Source organism: Anguilla rostrata, chromosome 10 (assembly GCF_018555375.3).
Source record: "Anguilla rostrata isolate EN2019 chromosome 10, ASM1855537v3, whole genome shotgun sequence".
NCBI lineage: Eukaryota > Metazoa > Chordata > Actinopteri > Anguilliformes > Anguillidae > Anguilla > Anguilla rostrata.
The window spans coordinates 43,388,754-43,402,814 of NC_057942.1; the positions used below are offsets into that span (position 1 = coordinate 43,388,754).

The 14,061-nt window shown below is 46.6% G+C and overlaps 1 protein-coding gene across 7 annotated transcripts in view; it reads right to left on the reverse strand.

The window, feature by feature from the left end:
* Positions 1–3,676: 3,676 nt before the first annotated feature.
* LOC135233600 (pikachurin) overlaps positions 3,677–14,061 on the reverse strand; it is a 65,082-nt gene continuing 54,697 nt past the window's right edge. For 6 of the 7 annotated variants that reach the window (XM_064297323.1, XM_064297324.1, XM_064297325.1 and 3 more), the window contains 11 exons: positions 12,669–12,794; positions 12,142–12,385; positions 11,494–11,605; positions 10,960–11,076; positions 10,675–10,855; positions 9,849–9,872; positions 9,496–9,574; positions 6,998–7,141; positions 6,286–6,369; positions 5,241–5,344; positions 3,677–4,877 (listed from right to left, as the gene is read on the reverse strand). In XM_064297323.1, coding sequence (XP_064153393.1) covers positions 4,726–4,877; positions 5,241–5,344; positions 6,286–6,369; positions 6,998–7,141; positions 9,496–9,574; positions 9,849–9,872; positions 10,675–10,855; positions 10,960–11,076; positions 11,494–11,605; positions 12,142–12,385; positions 12,669–12,794 — 1,367 coding nt within the window. In that variant the 3' untranslated portion in view covers positions 3,677–4,725. The remainder of the gene's footprint in view (positions 4,878–5,240; positions 5,345–6,285; positions 6,370–6,997; positions 7,142–9,495; positions 9,575–9,848; positions 9,873–10,674; positions 10,856–10,959; positions 11,077–11,493; positions 11,606–12,141; positions 12,386–12,668; positions 12,795–14,061) is intronic. The other variant, XM_064297322.1, reaches the window with a different exon arrangement.

Genomic DNA, 14,061 nt, shown 5'->3' on the forward strand with positions numbered 1-14,061 from the left:
ACCCGAGTAAGGGCCACGCATTTGCTACAGAGGCCATCGTTTAATGTGAACGAATACATCTGAAAGGGTTGGAGTGTTAGAAGACGGCCACACACATAATTCCCGTTGTAAATCTCTTTGACCCAGAGCAATGTGCAACAGGAATTTTAACATGAACATTTAACATAATGTTTTACAAAAATTTTGTAGTGCTTTATTATTTTTTGTGCAGAACACAGATTGAAATCTTATGTCATCTTCCAGAGCAAGCAATATTGCAAGCCTGTTTTGTAGGCTTACCAATATAATGTTGTGCATTATTTGCTTTGCAGAATATAGCAAAACACTTTTCCATCCTATGATCACCTGCTTTACTGGCACGCGTCTTTGGTGCCCCGTGTTGAGAGACCACAGCAACAGACTCCAAACGCAAAAGACACAACTGGAGAATCCGAGTCAATTCTAGAACTACAATAAAATCAAGACCGTTTGTCAGCTTTCTCGTGCATGAAGGGATGCAAAGTCACGCAGTTGGTCCAGAAACAGCTGAGCAGCAACTGCCCCAGAAAAATAAAGAGCAGATTCTCAATGCTATTTTCAATGCTGACTTCCGTTTCTCTTCCTGATGTCAAAGATAAATCGTTTTGTCTAGAAGCTCTCATTGTAGCCTGCGCAGTGAAATGTTCAGGGTTAAATAAACTCTGTGTTCAACTGTGTTGTCATTTTGAAAAGCTGAAAAATTCCTACGGAGGCAAAGGAAATTCACACTTTTTATTGAGCATAAGAGAAATACTGTAGTTTATTTCTGCCCCCCCATGTTTATAGCCTGCATGCAGTTACTTAAATAAAAGCTGTGCCTCTTAAAACATGCTATCTTCACTGTGCATTATTTATTGCACTTAAAATATACTGCTAGTACATTATGTCAGTTGACCAGCTGCATATACTTCTTTGAAAAGTGGCTTTGGACATTAACTTGGGAAAAAGGTATTTGATTAACCAACTTTCCTCTGAATTATTTATTTGATTCCGCACTTGTACGGACACACAATAGTTTCCACGGTGGTTTTCATAACGGTGGTCTCAGCTAAAGCTGCATTAAGTGAATTAATAAGTAAAATCAACCCCTGATTATAAGGGAATAATGGCCTTTCCATTGTAGCCTTTATCCTAATTTAAACTGCAACGCAATAAAATGAAACTATCAATGAATTAAGTAGAAGAAAAAACAAACTCTGGCATTACTTTGTGAAAGTTAAAGATGAGTGATGACTGAGTCCAGAACTCATCACTTAAACATCACTTAAAAATAAATACAGGTGCTTATTTTTCTCAATATGCTTTTGTTTTTACACAAAAAAACATTGTGGGCTGACTTTGCTTGCGGTGTAGAATACGATACTACCATGCTCTGACAAAAAGATAATAAATCACTTTAACCTGACACAAACGAAAAGGCGTGGGATTTGGCAGTGACTGACCGCACAGATTCTTCACAGGTTTACACAGAAGGTTCTGGATGGATTCTGCATGTGTACACAATAAAAATGTTGAATATGAAAAAAAATATATCTTGGAAATATAGTCTGTTGAAAATGGATAAAAGATACTCACGGTTTCTCCGTCAGAGCTTACTGCAGACTGAACAAGCTGCAGTGTTGCAAACACCTGAAAAGAGTCAAATAAGTTTAAGACAGAATGACTACAGGTGAGACACGTTTTGACAGAACCTCAATGACAATCACTGGACGAAAGAGGATTGATAGAATCTTCCTTACTGGTTTATTTTTCCAATATCATTTGCAAGCAATATACTTTTAGTAGTAAACACAAACAGACCTCTAATATATGATTTTCATTTACTCATGTAAAGACATTTATCAGTGTATTTCTCCCCCTAAATGCTTACATGGCCTTTGACCCTTCAAAATTAAATGTATTGTTTTAATTCCAATGATAAATACGGTATTTGTTTTCAATGACCTCATTTTTATTTTTATAGAACAAATGCATTGGAGAGACAAGCTCTTACAGTACAGTAAGTATCTATACTGCATCTGTAGTGGTTGTGAGAGGATGTCTGGGGGGGGGGACTTATCTCCATTTGCTGTATCAAGCCCGTTCCTTCGATAGTTCTGCTCAAGTTTGCCCATATAAGGGAATCTCCATTAGCTCATGGCAGGGTTTTCCAGGGCCTGGCGTGCGTGCTAGTTCTGGCTCCAGACACAGCTGTGGCCCCTGAATTGTAACCCGCTGATACTTATTCTGAATGTGAAAGTTTTGATGTGGATTGTGGGATGACTTACATTCTTAAAGCACACATTTTCCAGAAATACCTATTCATGAATAGCCACCAATTTTCCATTTTCATATCCAGGGCAGATTAAATAATGCTTTGATTTAACGTGCTATAAGGCAAGTGATTTCTTTAGAAAGAGTTAACATTTTTTTGTTTTATTCAATTATAGACTGAAAGGGGAAATTACCTATATTTATATAAGTTTGATTATAGTATAAATTGAGTTAAAAATGTGATTACAGTTGCAGGAAGCCTGGACACCTAGTCACTGAAACTAATCCGATTATAGAAAACTAACCGAAAAAGCCAAATGGCAAAAAAAGCATGAACAATATTGTCTTAGGTTTCGGGGAATAAATTATAGAAAAACTTAAGGCACATGTTCTGGATTGTTTTGAAGTTTCATTCTGTGAAATTAAATTTCTACAATCAGCAAGTGCAGCAAAAAAATTTTTACCCCCTTGAGTAACATTTAATAAACAAAACAACAGATAAAGAATACTTTTTTAAAAGTCTTTTGTAGTATTTAGGAAAAATGTTAAAACTTCAGAAATAACTGGCAGCTCCTCTGAACACCGGCTGCATTCTGGCTCAGAAGGGGAAGACCCAAAACGCACAGCAAGCTCAGACCTAGTAATGGGTGGTGCCCCGGGACGGATCAGCCCCAGAGCGGATCAGCCGCAGAGCAGCGGTTCTCTAAAGTACCCCGGCCGGGATTGTGGTATTCCTTACCTCACGCGCACAGCTCTGCGAATCCTGATTGAAATTCAATCTTTGCTCAAACAGAAAATCTTGTTAAAAAAAAAAAAAAAAAAAAAAGGTATTGTTTTTTAAAATGTATTTCTTTTAACGTCTGGCTTATTAGTGACATTGTTGAACAGCCCCCCCTGCCCCCCCTTGTGCTGCGGGGCAATTAGTTGCTCTGGCATCTCAACATGCAGGCCCTCCCTCCCCATGAGCCCAGGGCATGGAGAGCCCAATCGATTTGTGCATCTGCTGTAACTGACTGCAGCAGCGCAGACTCTAAATAGGCCGGTCGTTAGAGGGGGGGGGGGGGCGCAGAGCTCAGATTTGGAGAGCAGGGCAGCACCTGAACTCGCCTGGAGAATATCTGCCCCGTTTGCCTTCACAGAAATTAACCCCTCTTTCCTAAATAGTGCTGATACGACTGAGTCACACATCTCTACATTCTGTGCTAGCAACATAATGTACATGAACCCCAATTATAAAACTGGATCTATACTTCTATAATTCAGGTTTAAACGTGTCAAAGGGTAAAAAAATTGTAACTATTGCATTGCCTTAACAACTACTGTGTCCTTCTAGACCACCTGTTTACTGTAATGGTGTTTTAATCCAGGTTAAGATACATGAAGAAGGCAAATAAATATAAGCAGCTTGTATTAAATGGTTCAGTTTATTTCCTGAAATCTGAAAAGAGTAATAAATTAACATCTTCAAGAATACACAAAATGTACAAAATGCTATACCTTTTTTTGTAGGAGGGGGGCAGGGGTACAGGGCTCCAGCAAACAGCAAACTACAGTGCAGTTATCTACCAATAATGGTGATGGTTTTCAGATACTTATGAGTGTTTACAAAAGATAATACTGGTTACACTGGGTCCCAAAAGCAGTGTCAGAATTTGACATTTCAGTGAACAGCCTGAATTCAGCCTTAGCCTGACCAGAGAGAAAAGGTGAATTCACTGATTCCTCGCACAAGTAATGAATATTTAACACAAACAGTAGCATCTATTCTCATTCGGGAGACAGCATGCATTCACAGCTTCCGACATGGAAGCTAAGCCAAGCAGTGGTTTATTTAACTGAATTTAGGAGCGTTTTCGGGGGTTATACTGTACAGTAACCCATATGGGCCATTTCACCATTCAAAGACAACCATGGGATTGTGGCTGTAGTGAAGTACGGTGGCCCTGAAGGTCAATCGTCTCTCTCTGAGACAGCTGCTTACGCAGTTTTTCAGAGCATGGAGGCAGAGGCCTCATTTACACACTACAGCATCACAAATGGCGGATTTCCCTCCTGACCCACACAAGAGAACAGGAAAAGGAGAGAGACTCCAGCTCAGAGGCTTCAGAACGGACACTTTCACTTCGGGTCAAACCACACTGGCAGCTTCCTCATCTAAAACACCATCACTGGACTGCTGGCTTACAAATGATGCCCTAAATGACTAAACCTTGAGGGTTTAAACAATCTGATCAGGACGTACAAAAAAAATAAATTAATAAAATTTGAATCCTCATTCAGGATTCTTCCAAGACAATGTCCTTCAGGAAGTGGAGATGCAACCCTTTCATATTTCTCGCAGGAAGTACCACTGAGTTGTCCAGTCACATGGCACACCCTCCCTGCTTATGTGGTCCTTGTGTTAGTGGTCCCACTGCAAATAACGTCCCCCAGGAAACAAGGACACCGCAGCTCTTAGTTGCTGCAAGTGTTGATGTTCTTGCCGTCAGCTGCGTCCTCCACGAGGGAGAGGTGGTAGTCTGTGGAGAGGGTGAAATGGGAGACACAGCCGACCAGACCCCGCATGTACTGCCTGTTTGTGTGCAGAGAAATCTCCTTCATCCCCCCTGGGAAACAAGGAACACCATCATCATCAGCATCATCAACATCACCACAATAGCATTACCACCATCACCAGGTAAAGGTGACAGTCAACATCACTGTCATCATTCTCATGACCATTGCCACCTGCAACAGCATCCTCATCATCACTACCATCATCATCATTGCTACCATCATCATTGCTATGACCCCCTCCTCTGTCTGCCAGTGTTGCTTATTCTGGTTTCTTCACAGGTGCCTGGTGGGCAGAGCAGAGGGTCGTTGGTGGGTGGAGCAGAGAATTGTTGGTGGGCGGATTACATCATCATAATCATCATCACTGTCCCTGTCATCATCGCTATTATGATGACGTCATCGCTGTAACTTACCGACATACAAAACGCCGTTGGTGTTGAGCTGTCTCATTTTTCCCGGTGATTTTCCGGTCTTGGCTCCGTAGTCGTCCACCGTCAACTTCCCAGACTGACCATCCCTAAAAATGCGGAGAGAGCATCAGCTGACGTTCCCTTTACCCATCAGAGGGGAGGGACAGAGGCTGATCTTTCTCTCCACTGCAGTGATGCTGGCTGTTATGGACTGGTCACTGTTCACAGGCATTTACACTGAAATAACAGATCAGCTGCAGCCTTGCACAAAAAAATCCTGGCATGTTTCACAAGTTCAATTCTCGCTCTCTCTAACTCTCTCTCTCTCTCTCCCTCTCTCTTTCACACAAACACACACGCACACACACCTGCATGCACCCACATGCCTAACAACTTTTTTTTTTTTTTTTTTTACTTGATTCAAGGTTAATCTTGCTTTTTTGGCATGGAATACAGTACAAAACCAACTTAATTTGCAAAGCAACAACCCAGGAGGAGAGTGCTTCCTAATACGAGTCAACATGACAAGAGGACGGCCATTTTAAACATGAAACGTGAAAAAAGTCTCTCCTCAGAACAGGAGCCATATGCCCTCGGGCACGGCGGGCACTGCCCAATACGTCCCTGAAGACCGGCATATCAAAGGCGTAAATATTGGTTTCAAAGGTTAGTTGCTAAGCAGCCAGGCAGCACAGAGGTCACACCCAGTACGTTTGGCAGGGCTTTAAAAAGAGGCTTCCACACTACATAACATTTTGTGTATTTTTCCTTTCAACAATGAATGCACCAATTTGGCTTTTTTTGTTGTTGTTGTTCTACTGTAACTGACACGCCTTTCTTTGGCGAGACACGGCTCCAAAAAGCACTTCAAACTGCTCATGCACTGCACTGTCACATGACGCATTACAGGCCAATAGGTGATGCAATACAATCCTGTACAGCCAATCTAAGGGACGCGTAATCGAGTAAAGAGTTTATGGTTTTAACTGCCGGTCATTCCACGGCTTGTGTGGGTCTACAGGAGGTCGGTTTGGAGGGCGGGAACAACCTGACGGCCTTGACTCTGTGCCACCTTCCGTCGCTGAAGGTGCCGTTCACCATGACTGTGCCAACACCGCTTCCCAGGTTGTAGCTGGAGAGACAGAAGGAGGGTTAGTCAGTCCAGCACACATTACATTTTATTACATTACACGCTCTTATCCAGTGTGACTTACACAACTTTTTCACATAGAATTTACACTGCATCCATTTATACAGCTGGATATACGGAAGGAGTGTAGGTTAAGTACTGTACAACAGCAGTGTGCTACCCGGGAATCAAACCTGTAACCATTAGGTTACAAGACCAGTTCTTTGATACTACACTCCCGTCCACATACCCAATGCATACTGTACACACAAAACAACACACACACATGCGATTTACATACAGGAGGATACACAAACATACACATTCAGTACTGCATATACTATGCACACATACATGAGTACACACATGCTGTGCTCACAGATGCACACACAAACACACACATATATACTGTACACAGAAACACAGAATGCGCACACACACACACACACACACACACGCACACGCACACGCACACGCACACATAAATACACAATCACCCGTACAAAACCCCAGCACAGACACACACCCGTGCAAGCGGGTCTGTTCTCAGTTTCTCTTCACAGGAAGTGACACGCAGACAGGAGGACAGGAAGCAGAGAACCGCAGAAGCAGGACGGCGCGGGAGACCCACCTGAAGACGAGGGCCCCGTCCTGCAGGCCGAGGGACAGGAAGTCGCTGTTGGGCCCCGTGGGGCTGCCCCCCCGCCAGAGTAGCAGGCCGTCCGGGGCGGTGCTCTTAAAGCGCATGAACACGCTAGTCCTGGAGCCGCTGACTCTGAGAACGGATTACACACAGGGCTTTAGGCTCACACACACACACACACACACACACGCACGCACGTACACACACACACACACACGCATGTACACACACACACACACACACCCCCACACACACACCACACGACACGTACACACACACGCACACACACACACACGCACGCACACAACAAACACGCACACACACACACACGACACACACGCATGTACACACGACACAGCATGACAACACACACGCACGAACACTGTAGCTGTACGCACACACACCACGACACGCACACACACACGAACGCATGTACACACACACACACACACCGCGACACACCACCACGCAGCACACACACCGCACCACAGCTGCCACACCGACACGTCACCACCACACACACGCACACGCACGTACACACACACACACACACACACAGACGCACATATAGATTTTATTTCTAACTGACATTATTGATGGTCGGTGACCCCACTGTGACTGAGGCGCTGAAGGAAAATGGCATCAGGTTGCCGCGCCAACGAGCCGGGGAGGAAATAAAGGGCCGGCCAGGCATCTGAGCGAGTCCCGCCGTTTACCGCGCAGAACAATAAGCCGCTCTGTAATCCGCCAACCGCCATCACCGTTCAAAAAATAACTGACAGAAACGACACAGGTCAGCTGCGTAATGAAAACGAAGACAAACGCTGCCGTGTCACGGTCTAAACTGCTCGTCACGCGGCTGATGCACGCGGCACGTAGTCTTACAAATCACCGCTCCCGAAATACGCCAGATGGAGGCGGTCACGGCAGAGCATGACTTGGGCTTTCGGGACAATCTAACGAGCGCTGCAGGAGGTGTGAAGATGGCAGACATCTTACAGTGAGAGAGAACAGGAACGGTGGTTTAAAATCGCTGGTAACTTCACAGGCAGACCGGGGCAGCACTGGTGAACCCTGGTCCTCAAGAGCCAGAGGGTATGAGGACTTTGCTTCGGTTTGAAAAATCACAGACCAGTTTAGAATAAAGAATCCAGGTCAGGTAAATGTGTAATCATTTACTTTAATGAAGTTCTGTAAGAGATGAGCAAGAAAAAACCCAACATTCTTCCTGGTTCCCCAGGTCCAGGGTTGGGCCCAGAACAAAGACTGAAAAACACACAGATCGGTTCCACAGACACAGCGCACACTCATAAACCTGTTAATATGATTGGTCATGGAACACGCGCGGGGGGATGGGGCACCTTTGTCCAGACAATGGGCCATTCAGGGGTACTGAGGCCCCCACCAAGGGGAACACACACAGTTTAATCCCTACTCAGGGGGCCCCCAGCGACCACTCCAGGAACAATTCACTTTGGTTAAGTACCAGGAAACCATTAAATGCGGTCGATTTGGGGTCAAGTAGGTTCAAAGGAAATGCCGCAGGGTGCTGTAGGCAACCTGAAATACACGTTCTTACCTGTAGGCCTATTTTCACTTATTGGCTCCTGTTTTGGGCACACACACTAAGATTTTTTGAAGACATATTGAATCTGCGCCGTTGCTTCAAATCGACATTGTAAACGTAAGTTGGGTATAAATCCTGATTACTCTTGCACAACTGATACCATTCTTCTGAAAGAAAATTGTCTCTCAATATCACGCAATCTTGTGTTGAGATAATTACCAGTTATCTGCCTGGCTTGTGGGCTTATAATTATGGGAGAACGTGAAGCTGAAAGGCAGGCGGGGCAGCCACAGGTTGCGCTAGTTTAGCTTGCTGCGCAGTATGCAAATGCTCAAATACAACAGTGAAGCAGGCAGTTCTCATGTCCCACGCTTCCAGTTTGATGCTTTAAATTGAAACCTAAATTCCACAGACTCCACGGCTCCAGAGGACCGCGATTGGTCACGCCCCACTCTTAAAACTTTGCGTCTGTTTGAGGCCATTTCAATTTCATTGTCATTAAAAAAAAAAAAAAAAAAAGCAATACTAATTTTTGGACAATATGATTTGATGGTCAATGATGCCTGTTGGCATTTGGCATTTTCACAAATTAATTATTTTAAACTTTCGCAACCAACTGCGTTAACTTGACATTTCACTAAAACAGGCCATTTACATTCAAAAAGGTGTATCATAGCAATATCATGACCGAAAGGTTTGTCCAGATATAAAAATGAGAACATTTATTTTTCCACATTGTAAAAAAACATCCTTAACATGGGGCTTCAAGACTGGAGCTTATGACATTTCCAATGAAAAATAAGTCTTTTTTTCTAACTTCGACCAAAAGTGTACCCATTGCCTAGGACCACAAACCCACAATCAAACCCAAGCCATATACTCATATAAAACGAATGCCTTTCAGAATAAAGCAGCGCACCTTTTGAGGATGTCCCGGTTGTCGTAGGTGAGGTAGCTGCGTCCGATGAACTGAGGAATCTCTATCGCCTCCGTAACAGCTGAGAGAGGGAGGGGGTGCGTTAGTGCACTTACTCAACACGACCACTAGATGGAACTCAAGGACTTTTCAGACGAGTAAAAACGACATACTCAATTCACTGTACTGTATTGTAATAGAAAATATCAGCAAACATTAATATGGGCTCAGAATTATTCACAGAATATGTATGAATTAACTTTTGCTGTTTTGGATGTTGTTCATCTCAGTATTCATTAACATCATCTTTGCAAGGAAAAGTATTTGTGAGAACTTTGCAGTACAGAGAGACTTACTGTTTAAGCAATAATTTCCACACTCTTTGCAGCCGAAAAAAAAAAGAAGGGGATAGATTTAGGACACGGCAACGTGCAACTCAGTTACATCCACAGCGTCAAATGCATATACTGTGCCTCAGGACCTTTTGGGGTCCGCCAGCTCTCACCCTACTGACAGTGCCTGATCACAGAAAGCCCTGTGACTCAGGACCGTGACTCAGGACCGTTTAGGGTCCCGCAGGCTCACCCTACTGACAGTGTCTGATCACAGAAAGCCCAAACTGTCCTGTGACTCAGGACTGTGACTCAGGACCTTTTGGGGTCCCACAGCACTCACCCTTATGACAGTGCCTGATCCCAGAAAGCCCAAATTGTACCGTGACTCAGGACTGTGCCCCAGGACCGTTTAGGGTCCCCCAGGCTCATCCTTATGACAGTGCCTGATCACAGAAAGCCCAAACTGTCCTGTGACTCAGGACTGTGACTCAGGACCGTTTGGGGCCCCGCAGGCTCACCCTTCTGGCAGTGCCTGATCACAGAAACCCCTGTGACTCAGGACCGTGACTCAGGACCGTTTGGGGCCCCGCAGGCTCACCCTTCTGGCAGTGCCTGATCACAGAAACCCCTGTGACTCAGGACTGTGACTCAGGACCGTGACTCAGGACCGTTTGGGGCCCCGCAGGCTCACCCTTCTGGCAGTGCCTGATCACAGAAACCCCTGTGACTCAGGACCGTGACTCAGGACCATTTGGGGCCCCGCAGGCTCACCCTTTTGGCAGTGCCTGATCACAGAAAGCCCAAACTGTACCGTGACTCAGGACCGTTTGGGGCCCCGCAGGCTCACCCTTCTGGCAGTGCCGGCCGTCGTAGCCCAGGGGACAGTCGCACTCGTACTCGTCCCATTTGGGCCGGCACGTCCCGCCGTTGGCGCACGGCTGGTCCACGCAGGGGTGCACGGCGTTCTCCAGATTCACCCCCTCGGCCGGGGCGGCGGTCAGCGGGATGGTGCGGTCGTTGAGGAGGACCTGGAGACGGACGCACGGACGGACGCTCAGGAGAGGGCTGCTCTTTACAAACGTTCCTTTACCGTATCTTACAAGTTCGCATTTAATTAGCATTTTGTCATTACCTTCTGTATGTTGCCGCTGAAGGGTCGCAGGACCCCCGCGCTGCTCTTGGTGATGTCATAATTAGGGACGCCGCCGATGTACAGTGGAGTGTTGCACTTGATCTGAGTGAACGCCCCCTGGTGGACACGAGGAGAGGCACACAAACCAGGAACATGACAGTAAATTACCAGTAATTACACCAGAGGGGATCCCTAACCTTTTTAATCTCAAGGCCCCCCTAAACCCCTCTGACTGAGTTTCCCGCCATTAATATTACTGTTAACCATTACCCAGCAGCCACTGCAGGCTCCAGTGCAGTGGCTAGGTCACAGATGGCCAGAAACATGTCCAAAATCAGACATCATTTACCATGGTCCTACATCAGATTTGTATACATGACTTATATAAATAGTATAAATAGGTATACCTGAAAATATATGCCATTTATAAAATGTGTAAAAAATGAACTGAATATTCGTTCATAGGGCCATTTGACTGAGGCCCTGGTACGGGAGCCCTGCACTAACGGCACAAAATGGCGGCCGTGCCCGCACCTCGGCCATGCTCTCCACGGGCCTCTGGTTGTCCACCTGCAGGATGCCGTTCTTGGCGGTACGGGAGACGCGCAGCTCGTGCCAGGCGCCAACGCTGACCGGCTCCTCGCTCCTGCACACACACACGCACACACACACACGCACACACACACACACACACACACACACACATACATGCACACACACACACACACACACACACACACACACACACACACACACACACACACACACACATACATGCACACACACACACACACACGCACACACACACACACACACACACACACACACACACACACACACACACCAGGAAAACGGGGGAGGTCACCAACAGACCAACCAACTGAGAAAGACCAGCGCTGAGAGACAACTGCCTGATCAGCAGCAACAGCAAACACTCAACCGCTAAAAGATAGTAACTAATAAGAAACAGGAATCAGATTAAAAGTGAGCGGTGGCATATTTCAGCAGCTAGAGGGCGCAATTTACCCATTAATCAATCAGTCTACTCCATGCAGAAGTAGCCTGTGAATAAATTCCGTTTCCTGTACAGTATCTGTGATTTTGTAGCACCGGTGCTGGCAGACAAATTGAGAATGACTTGGCGGGTCTTGGGAGGAGGTGTGAGTTTAGCCAGCGGCGTACCGGATGAGGGCGGGGCCCGTGCCGCAGTCGAAGCGGAACTCCAGGTGCCCGGCCGCCAGCGCGATGGACAGGAAGTCGCGGCTGTCCGTGTCCTCGCTGTAGAGCAGCGTGCCGTCGGGCGCGGCTGGCCGGAAGGTCACCTCAAACTCCATGAAGGAGAGGTACTGCCTGGAGGACTGCGGCCAGGGGGCGCTGGCGTACGACCGCAGCGTCTCGTTGAAGCTCGGCAGAGACAGCAGGAAGCCTGAGGAGGGTCAGAGGTCATTTAACTCACCCACACTCAGAGGCGGTACCGCAACACTCAACGACCAATGAAAACGCAAGGAGAAGAGAAGGAAATAAACACAGACGTTGTGGAGGCCGAGTCTCAGTTTGGTGAAGTAAAGAGGGGATTGGACGTTAACATTGTGGAGGCGGAGTCTCAGTTTGGGGAAGTAAAGAGGGGATTGGACGTTAACATTGTGGAGGCGGAGTCTCAGTTTGGGCGCAAGGTGGGCAGCCTGGTGAAGTAAAGAGGAGCGACTCACTCTCCTGGCAGTGCGTGCCCCTGAAGCCAAGCGGGCACAAACAGATGTACCCGTCCGCCCGGTGGGCGAAGCACGTTCCTCCGTTGGCGCAGGTGACCCCTCCACAGACACTCCCGCTGCACTCTCCTGCCAGGTGAACACACACACACTCAGGTGAACACACACACTCAGGTGAACACACAGGGGAACAGACTCAGGTGAAACAGGTGAAGCACACTCAGGTAAAACACAGGGACCAAGCACCCATTTAAAATGCTCAGCCTATTCTCAATGGCAGTAAAAAAAATAAAACAAGCCGAAAACCATCGACATTCTTCTCCTGAGATCTTGGAAAAAAACACTCAGATCCAGGGCACAAGCAGAGCATTAACTAATAATGCATGTTATGAGGAGGATCCTGTTCAGTTCTGAACAAACACGAGAGAATGGTAAAATAAAGAATCTGCCTGAGTTTGCTCCTGAGTTTGTGCAGAAGAGTGGCAGCACTTTACAGAAAAGTTTTATAGATCTGATTTTTATTCATTTATTTATTTTTACTGTTGTGCAGATCAAACTGTCGAGCTTCCTGTATGTCTGTGACAGCAGTGGTTATGTCTAAGACGGTGCTGTGTGTGTGCGTGCGTGGGCATGTGCGTGTGTGTGTGCGTGTGTGTGTGCGTGTGCGAGCGTGTGTGTGTGTGTGTGTGCGCGCGTGCGTACATGTCTGTGTGTGCAGGCAGTTCACAGAGCAGAGGGGCAGTGCGTGAGAATTCTCCCAGCTCAGTCTCTTCACTGATCCAAGAATGTCTAACATGCTTCACTGATAAAGTCATATCATCCCAACGGCTGTAGGAACACAATTTTTTATTTATTTTTTTAAAGTAAAAACTCTGACTGTTTTGTCCTGAACTGAATAGTTCTCGATATAAAACATGCTGATCACAGGCCACATTATTACACAAACATAATTGTTATGACTGTAAGTATACGCACAGTATGTGCGCCACTGTCCAATCAGAATTAATTACTTCTTAACGGATTAAATCATGTGTTTGGTTTGGCAGAAATCCTGGCGTGTTTGCGGTGAGGCGGAGGCGTGGGGAGTGCATATGGATCTCCCGCGCCCGCGGAACATATGGCGCACACAAGCGCGGCGCAGACGGCTGAGAGCGACCTCGCTTTGACCTCCGCAGTTTGGGAATCAGACATCTGCGTGGCGTCTTAAATTCAGCTCCCGCTGCCTCTCCCACAGCTCAGCGCCGCCCGCGAACGGACCAGCGGCACGTCTCCCTCAGCGAGGGGAGGGCGAGGCGTTCAGAAACCGAAACGCCACAGCGACTGCACGACCAGCGGCCGCCGGCGACATCCCCGCTCGGACGATCGATGATGCGTCTGCGTCATGACCCCGTTCAGT